The sequence below is a fragment of the Apiospora hydei genome, assembly GCF_038363865.1.
Source record: "Apiospora hydei strain CBS 114990 chromosome Unknown utg000009l_segment0_segment0, whole genome shotgun sequence".
NCBI classification, from domain to species: Eukaryota; Fungi; Ascomycota; class Sordariomycetes; order Amphisphaeriales; family Apiosporaceae; genus Apiospora; species Apiospora hydei.
In genome coordinates, this window is record NW_027117368.1 from 2,310,783 (window position 1) to 2,330,375 (window position 19,593).

Sequence of the window (19,593 nt, forward strand, 5' to 3'; positions counted from 1 at the left end):
CGGATGTGAAAGTCGGTCGTGGATCAACTACGTATGGCAGTTTGTGCATACATACATAAGAGGAAGAGGGTTGAAATGGCCAAGCGAGCGAAAGGCCTACCAACCTAGCAGCCAAGTATTGTCAGAGTGTGTTGATGGTGGAGGAGGTGGTTGGCAGGCATGCGGGCTGACTGGGCTGGTGATGGAGCCAAACTGCAGAGTGCCAGTACGAGACAGAATCCGGGCCAGATCGAATCAGGGCCGCTCTCACCCATCAGCCATTCTGCTGTCTTGGTTGCCATGGGAAAAAAGGGAGTGGGCAGGAATCGGCGGGCTTTGCATGCTTTGCGATGCATGCTTTGGGACTAGATCAGGTAAACAGCGGAGACAAGGGGAGAAAAAAGGGCCAAGAAGGGCCAAGAAGGATCAAGAGGACCAGGGGTCGTCGCTGGATTGGGACTAGGCCCTCCCAGACTTTGGCGGTAGTGCCCGTGCAGGCCTTCTCTTGCTCTGCCCATGGAGTCTTGGCGACGCTCGTGTTCAAGGAAGTGGGAAGAAGCTGCAGGGATCACAGGATCTATCATGGCAATCACCTTTCAATCCCCGAGAAGATCTTGGTCCGTAACATGCATCTATCCATCCATCCATCTATAGATCGTTGAATCATCTTTTTGCAAATTCCAAGCAGTACCTACTGCCAGACTTGCGTTATTTCTTTGCGAAGAGAGAACCCGAGTGCTTCAATCAAATGCCACTCTGCCTAATACCTGGTGAGCTGAAATGTGCCCGCCAACCATGACAATAGTGGGTGCTACTTCAGCCACAGCGAGGTGGGGCTCGTCATCGACTACAGTCTACAGGCCCGAATGTGCCTGCCTCACCAGCTGTCAAGACCCTCGTTTTACTACGCCTGCGGCTAATCGTAATCGTTTACAAGAGCGCTCGCCAGCGTCCGAATCAGGCCAGGTCGTCGAGGCAGGCGGAGTTAAACGGCACGCAACTCGGGCGTTTGAATACTCGGACATGAGACGTACCAAAACTGTCGTATCCTCGCGGCAACGGACTCTACGCTTCAGATTCATCCGATGATAACAGCCATCGCGCCAACGTTTAACCTTTGCCTGATCACCGCCTCCTACGACTTTTAGTCTTCATCTCAACCAGAAGGTTATCTCCATCCGAGATGACCTCGGATTCACTGTTGGACGACACAGATTCAATGTCCCAATCAAGCAATCAAAGATTCTTCTGGTCCTCGTCGGCTTTCGGGAAACGTGTCATTGAACATGAGCGGGCCTCCGCTCGCTACGTAAACGCTGCTGCTGATCTTTGTCCGCGATTCATTACTTGGGAACTGCGACGTCGTCTTCCCACTGATCCGTAACAGCCCCATGGCTGGCATCGCCAACCAGCCTTGCATACTTGGCCAGAGCCCCTCGTCGAACATGCGGGACCGGTGGCTTCCACGCCCTTCTCCTCTCCGCTAGCTGCTCGTCACTCACGTTCACGATATCGATACGGTTCTTGATCGCATCAATCGTAATGGTATCTCCATCTTGGACTAGGGCAATAGGGCCACCGCGCGCCGCTTCTGGAGTCACATGGCCCACGATGAAACCATGAGATGCACCGCTGTATCGGCCGTCCGTCACCAGCGCCAGGTTCTTCAGACCGGCGCCCATGATGGCTGCCGAGGCCGTCAACTGTTCCGGCATACCAGGCCCGCCCCGGGGTCCTTCGTATCGCACTATCAATACCAAACTCTCATCACGGGAGATCTGCCCATGAGACAAGGCCTCATTGAGTTCGTGCTCTTTGTTGAAGACGCGCGCTTTCCCGGTGAACGTTAGTCCTTCTTTGCCCGTGATCTTCGCCACAGCCCCGTCTGGTGCCATATTGCCACGGAGGATCCGGATGTGCCCAGATTCCTTGATCGGATCGTTCAGAGGCCTGATGATTTTCTGATCAGGGGCCAGACTCGGCCAATCCGCTACGTTCTCGCCCAAGGTCCGGCCCGTCACAGTTGGGATGTTTCCGTTGACAAGGCCGGCAGCAATGAGCATCTTCAGCACGGACGGGGTACCTCCGATCTTGTAAAGATCCTCCATGTAGTACTTCCCGCTCGGTGCAAGATCTGCCAAGAATGGCGTCTTGTCACTGACTCTCTGAATATCGTCCAGCGTCAACGGAACCTCGGCTGTGTTTGCGATGGCCAGGAAATGCAACACGCCATTGGTGGACCCGCCGAGAATCATGGTGACTACCAGTGCGTTCTCAAACGACTCCCTGGTGATCAGATCACGCGGACGAATGTCTTTTGCCATGGTAGTCTTGATCACCTCGGCGGCGCGCTCGCATTCTCGTGCCTTCTCGGGTGACAGCGCTGGGTAGGACGACGATCCCGGCAGTGTCATCCCCATAGCTTCAATGGCCGTCGCCATGGTGTTTGCTGTGTACATTCCGCCGCATGCGCCAGCACCAGGACACGCATGTCGCTCGATATCAGTCATGACGTCGCTCGGGGTTCGGCCCGCGGTCCCTGGGTTTGACTTCGCTTCTAGGGCGACCGTACGCATATGCACCCGTCGCCTCATAACAGGTCGATACGTTGATCTCCTTCTCGAGAAGACTGGAGTGCCCCTTGCGAATGGTACCCCCATATATCATGATGAAGGGTCTGTTGTGACGGGCAGCAGCCACTTTGCGATAGGTGGTCTCAGTATTGGTAGCAAAGGCCGGGTAGAAGTAGGTCTCAGGACTTACTGACAACACCAGGCATGTTCTTGTCACAACCCGGGATCGATATATTGGCGTCATGGCGCTGAGCACATGTCACGGTTTCGAGGCTGTCCGCTATGAGGTCTCGTGACTGCAGTGAATACCTCATGCCTGCCAAAGTCAGCCATCTATCAACAGCCTGTTTACTTGAGTTATTTGACCAGAGACTCAGGCCAGCGTACCTTCCCCGCCCATTGTGATGGCATCGGATACACCGACGGCGTTGTACTGCCATGCCAGCATGTTCCGGTTCTCAAGCGACTTCTTGACGATCTTGCCGAACTCCAAGACTAAGAGGGCAGAGTCAGCCAGACAAGTTCTACTGCTTCAAGCAGTCACAAGGCTTTCCAATACGTACGATGGGTGCTAAAAGAAGAGTGCCGTGATTAGTCTCGTCGAACTCGGAGGCAATTATGCAAATCTCATCACGTCAAGAGTCTTACTTGCAGGGGTTGCCTTCCCACCAGATGGTGGCCACGCCTACATGAGGGGCATTCTTCATCATCTCCTCGTTGGTCACACCGGCTCCGTAGAGCATCGCCTAAATCCAATACAGCAGTCAGCACTCTAGAAACCGGGAGGCGTAAGCCAAGGCTCCAGCACCCCAGCCAGCCGTCTCTTTGTTGACAACACCTGTTGGCAGGGATCGAGCGGAAGCTAGGAGGAAACGGCAAGTAACGCGAATACCTGGGCTCCTGGAAAGTCATGTTCTCTGGTAATCGAGTGTGACCACCGATTCAACGGGCCTCCGGGTGGCAAACAGTCGAATTGGATGTACTGGGGATCCGCCTTGGGATCAGCCGCTGATGACGAAGGCTTGCTGTGAGAATCCATGGCTCAATGATATCTAGCAATCAATGAGTTTGACAGGTCTTGGGCACACTTCCCTTGAGATGTTGCATTTATTTGTGTGCTAGTCTACGGGAAGATGCCGTCGGGCAACGCACCACATACCCCAACACACAACATATGGGAGGGCTCGCGCGGGGTTAGTGCGTGGGGTGACAGCACCCTTGATGGATACATCTGATGGCATGACATACCCCGGGGAAAGGCGGGGTGGGGGTGGGGGACTGGGGACTGGGGTTTGGTGTCCAAGCTATATCGAAAGTAACCAATGAGCCTCTACGCATTTCATATGCGTTATGTTAGTCTCGGGTTGTTTAGTAGCGAGGTGCACAATCAGAAAACGTCAGAAGTACGGAGGATGTTCACACGAGTCATGCAACTCCTCCGAAGCCGCCGGTTGAAAAGGCCGAACAACCCCGATATATCCACCTCCGCCGTCTCCGGAGAACGCGCCTACCTCCGGCGCTGCAAATGGGCACTGGAAAGTCATACACTAGCTGCTCTGGTATTCAGATGCCCTGGTGCCATCGAGCCATCATCAGTCAACCGCACGCACATTCATTGCCCACGTAAGGAAGACTTTTAGGGGCAATATCAGACCCCGTTGCAGCAAGATATTTTAGTGGAAGGAAGTGAGCGTCGTGTGGGTGGAACATACTCGCGGCTCCCTGCATTCAAGAGACAGATACCCTGAGAATAGCATCCCGGAGCGGCTCGAAGCTGGGTTGACAAGCCAATCGTCATTGAAACCCGCTATAGTTTGCCGCCAAGATGTTCGATATGGTCTAACCGTGCGCACCCCTTAAATTAACACACCCCTCGCGAAACGCCGAAAACGGTGTAATATTACACCTTTTTAAAAGTATTATAATAAATTAAATAAAATAAATAAAAATTAATAACGTGGTTTACTATTAAGCGGGTTATATTATTAAGCGGGCTATTTTTTTTATATTTTACTATTTTTATATAACGTGGTTTATTACTACGCGACGTATATTACTTAGCGACGCATTTAAATTTAATTTTAATATAATTAAACTTTAACGCGTAATACCTCTATAATTATAATATTTAATTAATCTTAAAAAAATCGAATAGTTTTAATAATTTAAGCGATACGAAACGAACCGAATTAAATAAATTAAAAAGTAGTAATAAAAGTTTATAATATACCCGAATTAATTTTACGTTATCGAATTTACGGCCGAATTTTAAAACGCGAAATCCGACTAAAACGACGTAAATTAAATTTAATTAAAAGGAGGTACTTCGTAAATATATAATTAATTTAAATATTCGAGGGATGCTTTCCGATCTCGCTAGTGTAAAAGATATGGCTAATCTCCTCACCGCGTCGCGCGGCGGCGACCGCGTCGGTAAGCACTAGGTTAAACGCTTTATCGACCGTAACCTAAACTTAAAAATTAAAATAAATCGTCGGTATAATTATTAAAGGGTTTTTTACGAAAATTTTAAAGTTATTTTCGGCTAGTTTATATTAATCGCGAATATAAAGGCGAAATACGAGATCGTTAACGAAAATATTTAAAATTTCGACGAAATCGGTTTTATAATAAATATAATCGAGTTAATACTCGTCGTAATACGCGCCGAGCGGCGTAAAAAAGCGAAGTCGGTCCAGCCTAGTAATTAGGAATAAATAACGGCGATTAAATATATTAATTCGCAGGGCTAGTATATTCCGCCGTTCTTAATCGTTTAAAATTAATATCACCTCGCGAACTAGTCCCGCGAAACCGATTTACCGGGCGACTAAGTAATTAAGCCGACTTTTAATAATTAAATTAATAACGAGATAAGCTTAAACTAAATTAAGTATTTCGATAAATATATTAAAGCGTAAATGAAAAGTTCTTACCGCCTTTTAATTATCGATAGCTACGAGAGTTATATTTCGGCCGAATTCGAGGTATATTATTAAAATAATAATATTATTATATTTAATACACCTCTTTATTTATTTTATTTACTTTAACTACTCGATATAATACTTTATTCGGCTTTAAAGCGTATTTATTTAAAAGAAATCGAGCTATTTATTAAGGCCTCGATAAATTATATTATAAAGCTCGAGTTTTTTATCGCCTTTAAAGCCGCGTATTTCGCTATTTTTCCGGAAAATAATATTAAATTCGGATTTAGCGTTTTTAATTTAATCCTTTATAATCTCGACGAGGTAATTAATAAGTTAAATATATATCTCTGGACGTTTACACTTAATTTATCTCGTTTAGGAACGGTTAATATTTACGACTTTTAAACGCCGTTTAACCTTTAATAAATAATTAAATACTTTATTTATATTAAAAAAAGAGTGTTTACTTATTAAAGAAGCTCTCCGACGCCGATTTTAAATATAATAAACTAAATAGCGAAGGGTATAATTAAAATAGTTTATAAAATAACCCTTATGCGTAATAAAATATATATATTAAAAGAGGCTAATTTAGCACTTTTTAAACGTCGGAGAGTTAAAAAATCGCGAGTTTAGCTTAAAAAAGCCCTTACTATTAAAGAATCTTAGTAACTATAAAACGAAAAGGTAAAAGGGAAGCGTTTAACGCCTAATAAAAGTAAAAATAAGGGTTCGTTAAAACGGAGGGCGACCAGTGAAAGGCGTTATAGTGTTTACGGCGAGACAGGTTATAATACGCGAATATATAAAAAAGGATATAAAATTAAGCGAAGAATTAAATAACGAGTAGTTTTAATTAATTTTAAGTGTTAACGTAGTTTATTATTAAGTGGCCCGTATTATTAAATAGTCCACTTTTATTACTTCTCGACACTTTTATAAAAGTTATTTTAATTATAATACTTTAAATTAATTAAAACTATTCGCTATTCGAATCGCTACTTAATTTTATATTTTTTTATATATTCGCATATTATAACCTGTTTAGCCGTAAATGCCACAGCGCTTGCCGCCCGTCGCGCGCCGCTTTAATAAATTACTATTTTCGCTTTCGTCGGTCGCTAAACGCTTCCTTTTACCTTTTCGTCCTGTAGCCTTTAAAATTCCTTAATTATAAGGGCTCTTTTAAGCTAGACTCGCGACTTTTTAACTCTCCGGCGTTTCGAAAGGGCTAAATTAGCCTCTTTTAAAGTATATATTCGATTATATATAAAAGTTATTTTATAAGCTATTTTAATTATACTCTTCGCTATTTAATTTACCGTATTTAAAATCGGCGTCGGAGAGCTTTTTTAATAAGTAAATACCCTTTTTTAATATAAATAAAGTGCTTAGTTATTTATTAAAGGTTAAACGGCGTTTAAAGGTCGTAAGTACTAGCCGTTCCCGGACGAGATAAGCTAAGTGTAAGCGTTCGAAAACGCATATTTAGCTTATTAATTACCTTGTTCGAATTATAAAGTATTAAGCCGGATACGTTAAATTTAAATTTAATGTTAGTTTTTATAAAAATAGCGAAATATATAGCTTTAAACGCGATAAAGAACTCGAGCTTCGTAATATAATTTATTAAGGCCTTAATAAATAGCTTAATTTCCTTTAAATAAGTATATTTTAAAAGCGAATAAAGTGTTATATCGAGAGGTTAAAATAAGTGCGATAAATAAGGAGGCATATTAATTATAATAATATCGTTATTTTAATAATATACCTCGAATTCGGCCGAAATATAACTCTTATAGCCGTCGAGAATTAAGAAACGGTAGCGACTTTTCGTTTACGATCTAGTATATTTATCGAAATATTTAATCTAGTCTAAGCCTGTCTCATTATCGGTCCATTTATTAAAAGTCGGTTTAATCACTTAATCGCCCGGTAAGTCGCATTCGGTGGCCTAGTTCGCTAAGTAATATTAGCCTTAAACGATTAAGAACGGCGGGATATATTAACTTTACGAATTAATATATTTAATCGCCGTCGACTATTTTTAATTATTAAATTAAACCGATTTCGCCTTCTCACGCCGATCGGCGTATATTATGACGAGGGTTAACTCGATTATATTTATTATAAAGCCGGTCTCGTTAAAATTCTATATATTCTCGTTAACGATATTATATTTAGCCTTAATATTTACGATTAATTTAAATTAACCGGAAATAACGTTTAAATTTTTATAAAAAGCCTTTTAGTAATTATATTAACGGTTTATTCGGGTTTTAAAGTCCGAGTTTCGGTTAATAAAGCGCTTAACTTAGTGCTTATTAACGCGTTCGCCGTCGCGCGACGCGGTGAGGAGATTAGCTATATTTTCTATATTAGCGATCTTAAGAGACATCCCGCGGGTATTTAAATTAATTATATACTTACGAAATACTTTTTTTTTATTCGTATTTAATTTATACCGTAAGTATCGAATATCGCATCGTAAAGTTCGGCCGTAAATTCGATAATATAAAATGGTTTTAAGAACGTCGTATACTTTTATAATATCTTTTTTACTTAATAAATTTAAAGGCTTTCGTATCGCTTAAATAATTAAACCGATCCGGTTTTTTTAACTTAAATTAAGCATTATAATTATAAAGTTATTACGCGTTAAAGTTTAATTAAAGTCGAGAAATAATAAAGGTGAACCACTTAATAATACGGGCTACTTAATAGTAAACCACGTTATAATTAAATTAATTTATATAAAAAAGTCGAAAAGTGGAAAAAGTGCGTCGCTAAGTAATATACGTCGCGTAGTAATAAACTACGTTAAGTTAATTTAATTATAACGCTTTAAATTAATTAAAATTACTCGCTATCGAAATCGTTACTTAATTCTACGTTTTTTTATATATTCGCGTATTATAACCTATCTCGCCGTAAACACCGCAGCGCCTTTCACCGGTCGCTCTCCGCTTTAACGGACCCTTTGTTTTACCTTTATTAATCGCTCGACGTTTCCCTTTTACCTTTTCGTTTTATAGCTCTTATAATTTTTATATAGTAAGGGCCTTTCTAAGCTAAACACGTAACTTTTTAGCTCTCTAGCGCTTCGAAAGTGTTAAATTAACCTCTTTTAATATATATATTCGATTACGTATAAAAATTATTTTATAAACTATTTTATTTATACCTTTCGCTATTTAGTTTATAATATTTAAAATTAACGTTAAAAAGTTTCTTTAATAAGTAAAAACCTTATTTTTAATAAAAATAAAGTATTTAATCGTTTATTAAAGGTTAAACGGCGTTTAAAAGTTATAAGTATTAATTATCCCCGGACGCGACGAGTTAAATATAAGCGTTCGGAGACGTATATTTAATTTATTAATTACTTTATTCGGGTTATAAAATATTAAACTAAATACGTTAAATTTAAATTTAATATTATTTTTTATAAAAATAATAAAATACGTAGCTTTAAAAGCGATAAAGAACTTTAACTTCGTAATGTAATTTATCGACGCCTTAATAAACAGCTCGATTTCCTTTAAATACGCGCGCTTTAATAGCGAATAAAGTGCTATATTTAATAGTTAAAGCAGGTGAAAAAAATAAAGAGGTATACTAAGCGTAATAATATCGTTATTTTTATAGTATACTTCGAATTACGCCGAAATATAGCTCTTATAGCCGTTAAAAATTAAAAGGCGATAGCGACCCTTCGTTCGCGATTTAATATATTTATTAAAGTGCTTAATTTAATCTAAGCTTATCTCGTTATTAATTTAGCCGTTAAAAATCGGTTTAATTACCTAGTCGCCCGGTAAATCGCATTCGCGCGACTAGTTCGTAAAGTGGTATTAACTTTAAATAATTAAGAACGACGAGATACACTAGCTTTAAGAATTAATATATTTAATAGCCGTCGACTATTCTCGATTACTAAGCTAAACCGATTTCGCCTTTTTACGCCGATCGGCGCGTATTACGACGAGTATTAACCCGATTATATTTATTATAAAACCGGTCTCGTTAAAATTAAAAATATTTTTATTAAAAATACCGTATTTCGCCTTAATATTCTCGACTAGCTTAAACTAGCCGAAAATAACACTTAAATTTTATAAAAAGCCCTTTAATAATCGTATTAACGATTTATTCGAGTCTTAAGGTTTTAATTCTAATCGATAAAGCGCTTAACCTAATGCTTACCGACGCGGTCGCCGCCGCGCGACGCGGTAAAGAGATTAGCTATATTTCCTATAATATTAAAATTAAGAGGCATCCCTCGGGTATTTAAATTAATTATATAATTACGAAGCACTTTTTTTTATTAAATTTAATTTATATTATAAATATCGAATTTCGCGTCGTGAGGTTCGGCCGTTAATTCGGTAGTTTAAAGTAGCTCGGGGACGTCGTACATTTTCGTAGCAGCTCGTTCGCTTAAAAATTTATCGGATTTCGCGTCGTTTAAATTATTAAAACGATTCTATTTTCTTTAAATTAAATCGGCATTATAGTTATAAAAATATTACGTATTAAAATTTAAATATATTAAAAATTAAAAAAAGTGGCCCGCTTAATAATATAGCCCGCTTAATAGTAAACCACGTTATACGATTTTATTATATAATAATATTATTAAATTAACGTAGTGTTATAACCTAACCTACTCATGTGGCCAAGAAATAAGCACAGGCGGCCACGGAAGTGCAATACCCCGCCAGGGGGAGCTGAGGACTCCAGACAGAAGAACCGCCACAAGCACCAGCCACGGGTCACGTGACGGATCATTCGGATCATGAGGGGATGGCCACTAATCCGGGTGAACCAACGGATTAAGGGCTCATTCCAGGATAACGAATGAACCTCTGATCCAGGGCTTAGGAAGCTCATTCCGGAACGACGAATAAGCCAACGAGCCAACCATCAGTGAGGGAGCGAAGGGGGATATAAGATAGGCATCGTTACACGTAGTTTATTACTACGCGACGTATATTACTTAGCGACGTATTTTTTTATTTTTCGACCTTTTTATATAAATTAATTTAATTATAACGCTTAAAATTAATTAAAACTACTCGTTATTCGATTCCTCGCTTAATTTTATATCTTTTTTATATGTTCGCGCATTATAACTTATCTCGCCGTAAATACTATAACGCTTGCCGCCCGTCGCGCGCCTCTTCGACAAACCACTATTTTTACCTTTATCGGGCGCTAAACGCTTCCTTTTTACCTTTTCGTCCTATAACTATTAAGATTCCTTAATAATAAAGGCTCTTTTAAGTTAAACTCGCGATTTTTTAATTCTCCGGCGCTTAAAAAATATTAAATTAACCTTTTTTAATATATATATTTAATTATAACTTATATAAAAGTTATTTTATAAGTTATTTTAATTATATTTTTCGTTATTTAATTTATTATATTTAAAATCGGCGTTAAAAAGCTTTTTTAATAAGTAAACACTCTTTTTTTAATATAAATAAAGTACTTAATATTATAACTTAACTTATTTATACGGCTAAAAGCGAAGTATAAGCGGCTACGAAAGTGCGATACCTCGTTAAAAGAAACTAAAGACTTTAAATAAAAGAACCGCTATAAACACTAGCTATAAGTTACGTAACGAATTATTCGGATTATAAAGGAATAGTTATTAATTTAAATAAATTAATAGATTAAAGGTTTATTTTAAAATAACGAATAAACCTTTAATTTAAAGCTTAAAGGCTTATTTTAAGATAATAAATAAACTAACGAATTAATTATTAATAAAAGAGCGAAGTTAAATATAAAAATAAGCATTCTTTTATATAATTTTTTAAATACTTTCGCTTATTTAATAATTAATTTAAATATTAATTTTTACCTATTAATAAAATATATACCTTAACGACTTATTATAATATTATAGGCTACGTTTTAATATTTATTTAAAACTTAATTACTTTATTACTTTACCGATAATATAATTTTATTACTAGTTTAAATACTCTCTCGTATTATTAATATAAACCCACGTACGTTTTACTAGGTTTTTATTAAACCTTTAATAAGTATCGTTATATAACGATCTTAAAAAATATTATACGAGTATTTAATTTAATTATATATTTACGAAATACCTCCTCTTTATTCGTATTTAATTTATACCGTAAATATCGAATATCGCGTCGTGAGGTTCGGCCGTAAATTCGGTAATATAAAGTAGTTTTAAAAACGTTGTATACTTTTATAATATCTTTTTTATTTAATAAATTTAAGGGTTTTCGTGTTGCTTAAATAATTAAACCGATCCGGTTTTTTTAAAATTAAATTAAGTATTATAATTATAAAGTTATTACGCGTTAAAGTTTAATTAAAATTAAAAGGTAGTGAGGGTAAACCACTTAATAATACGGATCACTCAATGGTAAACCATGTTATATAAAGTTTCAAAAACATGGGGTGTTACGAGGATTACGGTGGGGAAAAGTGCTTGTTTCTCGAGGGGTTTGTTGATTTAAGGGGTGCGCACGGTTACTCTGCCGCGTGGGTACGATCTGTACATGCTAGAACACATCTTACAAGTGCCGCGTCTTCCGATGCACTGGACTGTTAAGACTTGCTCGCGGCAACGGTGTCAAAGAAGCCGTCGCCACTCGATCTCCACCTATCGGTTCATCAGGCAGCCAGGGGCCGTGGGCCCTGATTTCATGCATTACAAAATCATGTTTATGCAGATCGAGGGGCGGCGGGCGTCCTTACTAAGTCGATTATGTGTGTATAAACACAATAGAGGGCGACCAACGAACCCTGGAGCGGTCAATTCCGTCAACAGCATCACCACTCGAGTTGGCCGGCAGGGCAAGGTGGCCGACATGGCTCTAGGGCAAGGCAGCTGGGGGCATGTGACGAAAGTGGCCGGCAGAAGACTGAGGCGTGGTAGAGGTATCGAAATTCCGTCCGGTCCGGATCCAAGTGTGCTTCTGCGCTGTCACCAAGAATAAACATTTTTGGCTCCAATCCTGAGGGCTGGTCACATGGCAAAATCCTCCGCCCATCGCTTTGATAGAAGTCAGAAAGGCGATGGGTTAAAGTTACATCCAACGAACTCGATTTAGCCTTCTCGGTGACCGCGCTACCCTGGGCCACGAATCCTCTGCTATTTCCAGTCGCTGCAGTCCAACGGCCCTTCCTCCTCCCTTTTCGAACCCACCGGGATATGCTCTCGGGATGAAGCTCAAAATGGATTATCCCACGATATCCATAACCTGCCTACCTGTGGCGAGCTCCGGGATCTAGCAAGTTCCAGACCATGGTGGCGTCCTGCTGTGCTCTCATCCTTTTTTCCTTTACCTCGCATTCGTTGAACAGCTGGTTGCTAGCACGCCGATAGAGCCGCATCCACTGGTATCACCAATCCCTGAACACAGGGATGTACTCTATCGCGGGATTCGCATGTGCTTCAGTGCCGGAGTGACACTTTGCAGAGCCGTCTCTCCTAACACAAGTGCGATAGCATCCCCAGGATTGCCACCCTGGAAGAACTGGTGACAAATCACAGCTAGTGAGGCCGAGTCACCGATGCCACAACCTTGAAGTTGAAGGCAAGGATGGACAATGAACGGAAAGCATCTTGGTCGCCTCCGTGCCAGGGTTTGGGACTGGAAGGGGGAATGGCACAGTTTCCACGTCGTCATCCTTATCACCGTGGCAGCTTCTATATATGAGGATCTCCATAACCACCTTGACAACACTATTCGAGCCAGCATCACTACAGCATCGACAACTCTACCATCCGCCAAGCTCACCAGTTCTTCAAGATGCATTCTGCGACTTTGTCCCTTCTCCCAGTGTTGGCGCTAGTCCCGTCCTCACTCTCAGCCCCAAGTGCCGGTAACGCCCAGCTCGCCACTCGATCTGTGTGTAAAGGGAACACTGCCACTACCCGCTCGCAATGGTGCGATTTCAACATTGATACGGACTATACGAACATCGCCCCCGACACCGGCGTGACAAGAGAATATTGGCTCGAGTTGACAGACCCGATACTTGCTCCGGACGGTCGCCCACGATATACCCAGGTCATCAACGGAACCGTGCCAGGGCCGACTCTATATGCGGATTGGGGTAAGTTGGCACATTGGTCCTCCCAGAATACCACGGAGCTAACATGGACATCGTCAGGTGATACGGTCAAGATTCACTACACTAACAAGCTTACCAACTCGACGAACGGCACAAGTATTCACTTCCACGGCATCCGCCAGAACTACACAAACTCCCACGATGGCGTCGTCTCCATCACGCAGTGCCCGACGCCAAAAGGCTCCTCCTACACATATACCTGGAAGGCAGTGCAGTACGGAACATCGTGGTACCACTCTCACTTTGGACTGCAAGCTTTCGAGGGTGCATTCGGCGGCATCGTGATCAACGGCCCGGCCACGGCCAACTACGACGAAGATCTTGGCACCATTACGCTGCTGGACTGGGACAAGCAGACCGCCGACTACTGGTGGACCTACTCGCAGACCCAGGCCCAACCGTCCATGGACAATGGCCTCATCAACGGCACCAACACCTTTGGGCAGGAGGGTGCGGCCGGTACCACCGGCAAGCGGTTCACGACCAAGTTCGAAGCCGGCAAGTCGTACCGTATGCGACTGATCAATGCGGCGGTTGACACCCACTTCAAGTTCTCCATCGACAACCATGACATGCAGGTCATTGCTACCGATCTTGTGCCGGTCAAGCCTTTCAACACCAGCGTTTTGAGCATTGCCATGGGTAAGGTCTTCGTAGCTGGCCACCTGTCATCATCATTTGACAAGAAGCTGTTACTAACGAGAGCACGGCGGGTAGGACAACGCTACGACATCATCGTCCAGGCCAATCAGCAGTCTGTGGCCAAGAGCTTCTGGATGCGCGCGAAGCCGCAGAGCACCTGCAGCAAGAACACCAACGCCGACAATATCAAGGGCATCGTTTATTATGGCGACTCGTCTGCCGTCCCGACCACGTCCTCGTACAGCTACCCGGACAACTGTGATGACATGCCCGCGTCGCAACTGGTGCCGCACCTAGCCAAGAACGTGGGCAGCAGCACCTACAGCCAAGCGCACAACGTGTCCATCAGCAAGAACGACCAGAAGCTGTGGCGCTGGTACCTGAACTCGACGTCGCTCAAGCTGGACTGGGGCAACCCAACGCTGGTGCAGATTCAGAACCAGATGACCAACTACGCCAGCACCGACGCCGTCTTCCAGCTCGAGAAGGCTGACGAGTGGGCCTACACCGTCATCGAAACCAACTTCCCCGTCTCGCACCCGATTCACCTGCACGGGCATGACTACTTCATCTTGGCTCAGGGCACCGGTGCCTACAACTCGAGCGTGCATTTCAACACCAAGAATCCGGCGCGCCGCGACACCGCCATGCTCCCGGCGGCAGGCTACCTCGTCATTGCCTTCCAGACTGACAACCCGGGCACCTGGCTGATGCACTGCCACATCGGATGGCATGCTGAGCAGGGTTTCGCGCTGCAGTTTGTGGAGCGACAGAACGAGATCCCAAGTCTCACCGACACTTCCCTGTTGAATGATAACTGCAATGCTTGGGCATCGTACAACAGCGCCGTCAACGTCTTCCAAGACGATTCGGGTATTTAAGGAGTTGGATTAGAAAGTCAGAGACGGGAGAAGTTACATATAGATGGATCAGAGCATGTGAGGTTATACTTACTTAGAGATTATACAGCTGTAATGGGAAAGACGGGGGTTTTGGTTTTGTTGAGCTGTGTAGGCTTAAATTGCTTTAGTATAGCCTTTTCCTTATGTTCTGCAGATCAATATAGACCGATGTATTTTTTGATAAAGAACACGTTGTTTAATATGACATATCCAACGCTCTTAAAGCATTCGGGACGTTACGGATAGATCAGGCCAATTAAGGGTTACTCAAACCCATCCTTCCACACAACATGAATACCTCTTGGGAATTTACCTGGAATTTCCTTTGCTTGTGCATCAGATGTTTTCATATGATGTAATTATGTCTGTCGATTCCTCTTGTGTGGCATCATTTCCTGGATAGCTATTCGTTGACTGGGGGTACCCAAGGTCCTCCTCCCCTGCATGATACTGGGCAACGACCAGTGGTCCCAAGACCAGGACTAGTGGCCCAGCTCCGTATAGCGGCAATAAGTACCTGTTGACCTGTCGATCATTCTTCTATACTGACTCTATTTTCTTCAGAGTCGCACAATATATCCTTCTGGCCATCCAAACACGGCGACCAGCTGAGCACCCTGACGGCCTTGACGGGCATGGGAACTAGGCGGTCCAGCTCGACGGCCCAGCCAATCGTACAATACGTGAAAGAGATGCAGTCATCCCAGACGGCCATAAACGAAACGGGCCGGCTCAGCCCTAGTCCGGGACTCGAGGCGACAGCAAACCCGCTCGACGATTCCGACAGGAAAGATGGCAGATGGGCCCCCGGCTCTGTCGGCACCGTCAAGATGTAGATGCGGCCATCGACCTCGAACAGGATCCGGCCGTTCCGAATCGAAAGCCACCCGCCCATGTCGAACCTGTCGCTATCGCCTTCGGAGACGGTCTCGATGATGGCGGTGCAGTTCGAGGCCGCCGCCGACTCCGGATCCGCGAGCAGCGCTGGCCAGTCCGAGCACAGGAAGATGCGGCCGGCCCGTGAGACGCCGACCATGAAGCTCCCCGAGAGCATGCCGGCGCCCCACTCGTCCTGCTCCAGCGGGATCTCCGAGACGTGCAGCTCGCCGTGGTTGGGGTGCCGGCCCTTCTCGGCCCTCAGGGGAACGAAGTGGCTCCCGCCGCCGGGCAGGGATATGACGCGGTTGGACCCGCGCGCCCGCCTCTCGAGCACCGCGACGCTCTCGAGCACGAAGCTCTCGGCGTCGTCCTCGTCGTCGTTGTAGAGCGGCTGCTTGATGTGGAATACGTTGGTGCACGCCGCCGGCTGCAGGCGGCCGAGCGCCTCCCCGGTCGTCTTGTCGTGGAAGTGGTAGCCCTTGCGGGCCATGGAGTACATGACGGCGCCCTCGCCCTGGTCGAGGTGGCCGACGGCGCCGCGCTCGATGTCGATGTGCGTCCGCAGCCGTGGTGACAGCTTGTCGTTGTCGCCCTCACCCTTGCCCGGCCTCAGGTCGTAGACGAACCCTTCACCGTCGGACGAGACGACGCATAGCGTGTCGTACGACAGCTGGTACCCCCGCGTCTCGCACTCGTGGTGCAGCACGGCGACGCGGGAGAAGACGCCGCGGCTCCCCTCATCCTCGTCGTTGGCCTGCCAGACCTCGATGGAGTTGCCGAAGCGGTCCCAGGCCGCGACGCCCCTTTCCATGTCGTACTCGAGGTGGGCGAAGGGCCGGACGTCCCTCCGGGACAGCTGCCACAGCAGCTCGCCGTTGTCCATGTCGGTGACGTGGAGGCCCCCCGCCCTCCGAGGTCGACACGATGAAGCGGCGCTTGAAGTCCATGCGGAAGCGCCAGACGGGGTCGCCGCCGATCTTGTAGGTGCGGCCCCGGACGGCGGGCTGGTCCGACAGCCAGTTCCGCCGCACCTTGGCCTGCCGCTTGCAGAGGTCCCGCCAGGACTCGACGCCCTGGAAGTAGTCGGTCAAGGACCGCTTCTCCCGGAGGAAGGCCAGGTCGCGGCAGCCGTCGGGCCGGTCCACTTTAGTCGGGGGAGGCGTAGATGACCTCGCGGTGGGCGTGTTGGATGAACTGGTGCCATGCTCGCGAGGCCTGGGTCAAGCGACCGGCTTCGGGGAGGTCGAGAAAGTGCACGATTCGGACAACGACCTCGGGGGGTAGCACGGCTAATGGATCCATTCTGGGTGTCTGTCGTGCTGTGCTGGGAAATTGCTGGCTCGAGGTTTGCAGATTTACGTGACAGTCCAAAAGCTACGTCACATGCAATTATGGACCCAATTATGTCATAACCAACCTGCAAACACCCGCCTCCAACTCATTGTTCAATCAACCAGCTTCTCCATCGCGACCACCGAGTTTTCCTCGCTCCCTACCATTCTCGGTCCTACTACGAAATGAGACAAAACCCTGGTCAAATCAACTCATTACAATGATCCCCGCGTGGGCGGAAGACCAGATACGGCCCGTCATGGTTCGCGTTGAACATGTCCCTAATCTGAAACTCGTTCACGCTCGCGAATCCCTTCTCCACCCCCGTGTTGCCTTGTCCAACCTCACCTAGGGGACCTGGTGCCCGGTCGAAGTCGAAGTACCACAGCGTCTTCGCCATGACCAGGCTCACCTCCAGATACGTCATGGCTCGACCGGCGCAAGCCCGCGGCCCCACAATGAAGGGCGCGAAGGCTCGATGCTGCTTGTTGCCCAGGTCGTCCGACTCGAGCCACCGGTCGGGCTTGAAAGTGAAGGCGTCCGGGAAGTAGTCCTCGTTGTGGTGGAGCGCGTAGAGATTGACGCTGAGTTGAGTGCCCGGCGGTATGACGTGGCCATCGACAACGAGTGGCGCCTTGCCGCGCTCCGGGTCGTCGTCCGCCTGTTCTCGCCACAGCGTAGCCACAGATGAAGTGGCCATGCGCAAGGACTCGTCGATGCAGGCACGCAGATACTTACAGGCGGCGAGCGTGGCGCCGCCTTGTATGTCTTGGCCCGAGGAGAAGTAGCTCCGGATTTCCTTGGCCAGCTTCTCGTAGCACTCCGGGTACCGCGAGAGATAGAAGAAGAGGGCACACATGGCCGCGGCTGGCGGTGTCCCGCCCGCCGTCATGAAGAATATCGCCTCGGACCAGAGAATGCCGTCGAAGATGCCCCCCGGCTTCGTGTGCTCGGCCATGACGGCGTAGAGATCGTGCTGGCCTCTGTTCCCCTCCGCAATGCGAGTGGTGACTATCTCCTTGATGATGCGGCGGAATTCCTTGCCATCCTTCGAGGGCAGGGACGTAAGAAGGAAGTCCAGCGACTGCAGAGCGGGAAAGTGCATGAAGACATTGACGCGCATCTTCGCCACTGTCAACAGCCGGATCATCACATGGTTGGTCTCCTCTGTCTGCATCTTCAAATCACACCCAAACGCCAAGTGCCCGATAGTGTCGAAGCCGAGCCGCTGACATCGCTCTGTCATATTCTGAGGCTTAGCTGCCTGGCTGCCCTGCCGAAGCAGCCGCAGGAATACATCGATCTGTTGCAACATCGTGGGCTCAAATATCCTCATAGATCGGTCATTGATGGGCTGCCCCATAATCTGCCGCTTCTGGCGATGCAACTCCCTGTCAAAGGTGCTGAAAATATTTGGGTTGCCTCCCCAGTCGCGAAGCCATGTAAAGATGGGACTTCGTCACTCTTGGACTCTGGTATATGTCTTTTGGGGGTCAGATACGTGATGTAATGCCTGAAATCATGTCCGTTCTTACCTTGGAAAGCAGTAACTGTGTTGAACAGGAGTCTGTTGGGGTTATACCGTACCACAGAACCTTTTGGGGTATTGATTAGCACCTTTGCTCCTGAGCTAGGTTTGATTCCGGAGATGCCTTGTTGCGAACACTGACCGTATTTGACATGATTCAGCCAGATGTTTGTATGCGTTTGCCTAGCGAGCGCTTGGAAGCCAGCGTATCCATCCGTCAACTTGGCTAGAAACGGCCCGGGGTACTTTGCGAGTGGGTGAAGAGTGACGCGGTATGCGACAATGAGAATGATCTAGGCGTCCAGCTCGTCAGCGAGGCTCTCCTTGTATATTCGAGGGCCTGGGACTCTCACATATGGTACTAAAGCATGAGTAGCATAAGCTACAAACACTGAGGCGAGGTTTCCTAGGCTCATGTTGACGAACAGGTATTCTGTTACACAGATATGACTACGAGGCACCTCAAACAGAAACTGGACTAATAGAAAGGGCGAATCTCAAGCCGCTTTGTTTACAATGTGGCAGGCAGCCGGTGAAAATTGGCAAACTTGTCCTACCGGGGCATCCGATCTCTCGGGTCAAATAGTGAAGCCGTTGGCAGAAGCAAGGGGCGAAAGTCTAGCCAACTTGAGCGAATTGTATCGTGTGATTCACATCCCTTGCTTCAGCTGGTGCATGTTTACTCGGGACTT

General features: G+C 45.6%; 4 protein-coding genes across 4 annotated transcripts; 1 reads left to right on the forward strand and 3 right to left on the reverse strand.

Moving 5' to 3' along the window:
* Positions 1–1,322: 1,322 nt before the first annotated feature.
* PG997_012497 (dihydroxy-acid dehydratase) lies at positions 1,323–3,591 on the reverse strand (the record flags this gene model as incomplete). The annotated part of the gene is made up of 6 exons (XM_066816811.1): positions 1,323–2,496; positions 2,552–2,741; positions 2,940–3,047; positions 3,116–3,123; positions 3,201–3,298; positions 3,445–3,591. 6 exons carry the CDS (start codon positions 3,589–3,591, stop codon positions 1,323–1,325), a joined length of 1,725 nt encoding a protein of 574 aa, XP_066662503.1.
* Positions 3,592–13,293: 9,702 nt separating this feature from the next.
* On the forward strand, positions 13,294–15,141 carry PG997_012498 (multicopper oxidase; the record flags this gene model as incomplete). The annotated part of the gene is made up of 2 exons (XM_066816812.1): positions 13,294–13,600; positions 13,658–15,141. The coding sequence occupies 2 exons, from the start codon at positions 13,294–13,296 to the stop codon at positions 15,139–15,141; spliced, it is 1,791 nt and encodes a 596-aa protein (XP_066662504.1).
* A 553-nt stretch (positions 15,142–15,694) lies between these two features.
* Positions 15,695–17,343, reverse strand: PG997_012499 (uncharacterized protein; the record flags this gene model as incomplete). The annotated part of the gene is made up of 3 exons (XM_066816813.1): positions 15,695–16,886; positions 16,963–17,246; positions 17,308–17,343. The coding sequence occupies 3 exons, from the start codon at positions 17,341–17,343 to the stop codon at positions 15,695–15,697; spliced, it is 1,512 nt and encodes a 503-aa protein (XP_066662505.1).
* Positions 17,344–17,575: 232 nt separating this feature from the next.
* PG997_012500 (cytochrome P450) lies at positions 17,576–18,688 on the reverse strand (the record flags this gene model as incomplete). Its single annotated transcript, XM_066816814.1, has 1 exon — positions 17,576–18,688. One exon carries the CDS (start codon positions 18,686–18,688, stop codon positions 17,576–17,578), a length of 1,113 nt encoding a protein of 370 aa, XP_066662506.1.
* Between the last annotated feature and the right edge of the window lie 905 nt (positions 18,689–19,593).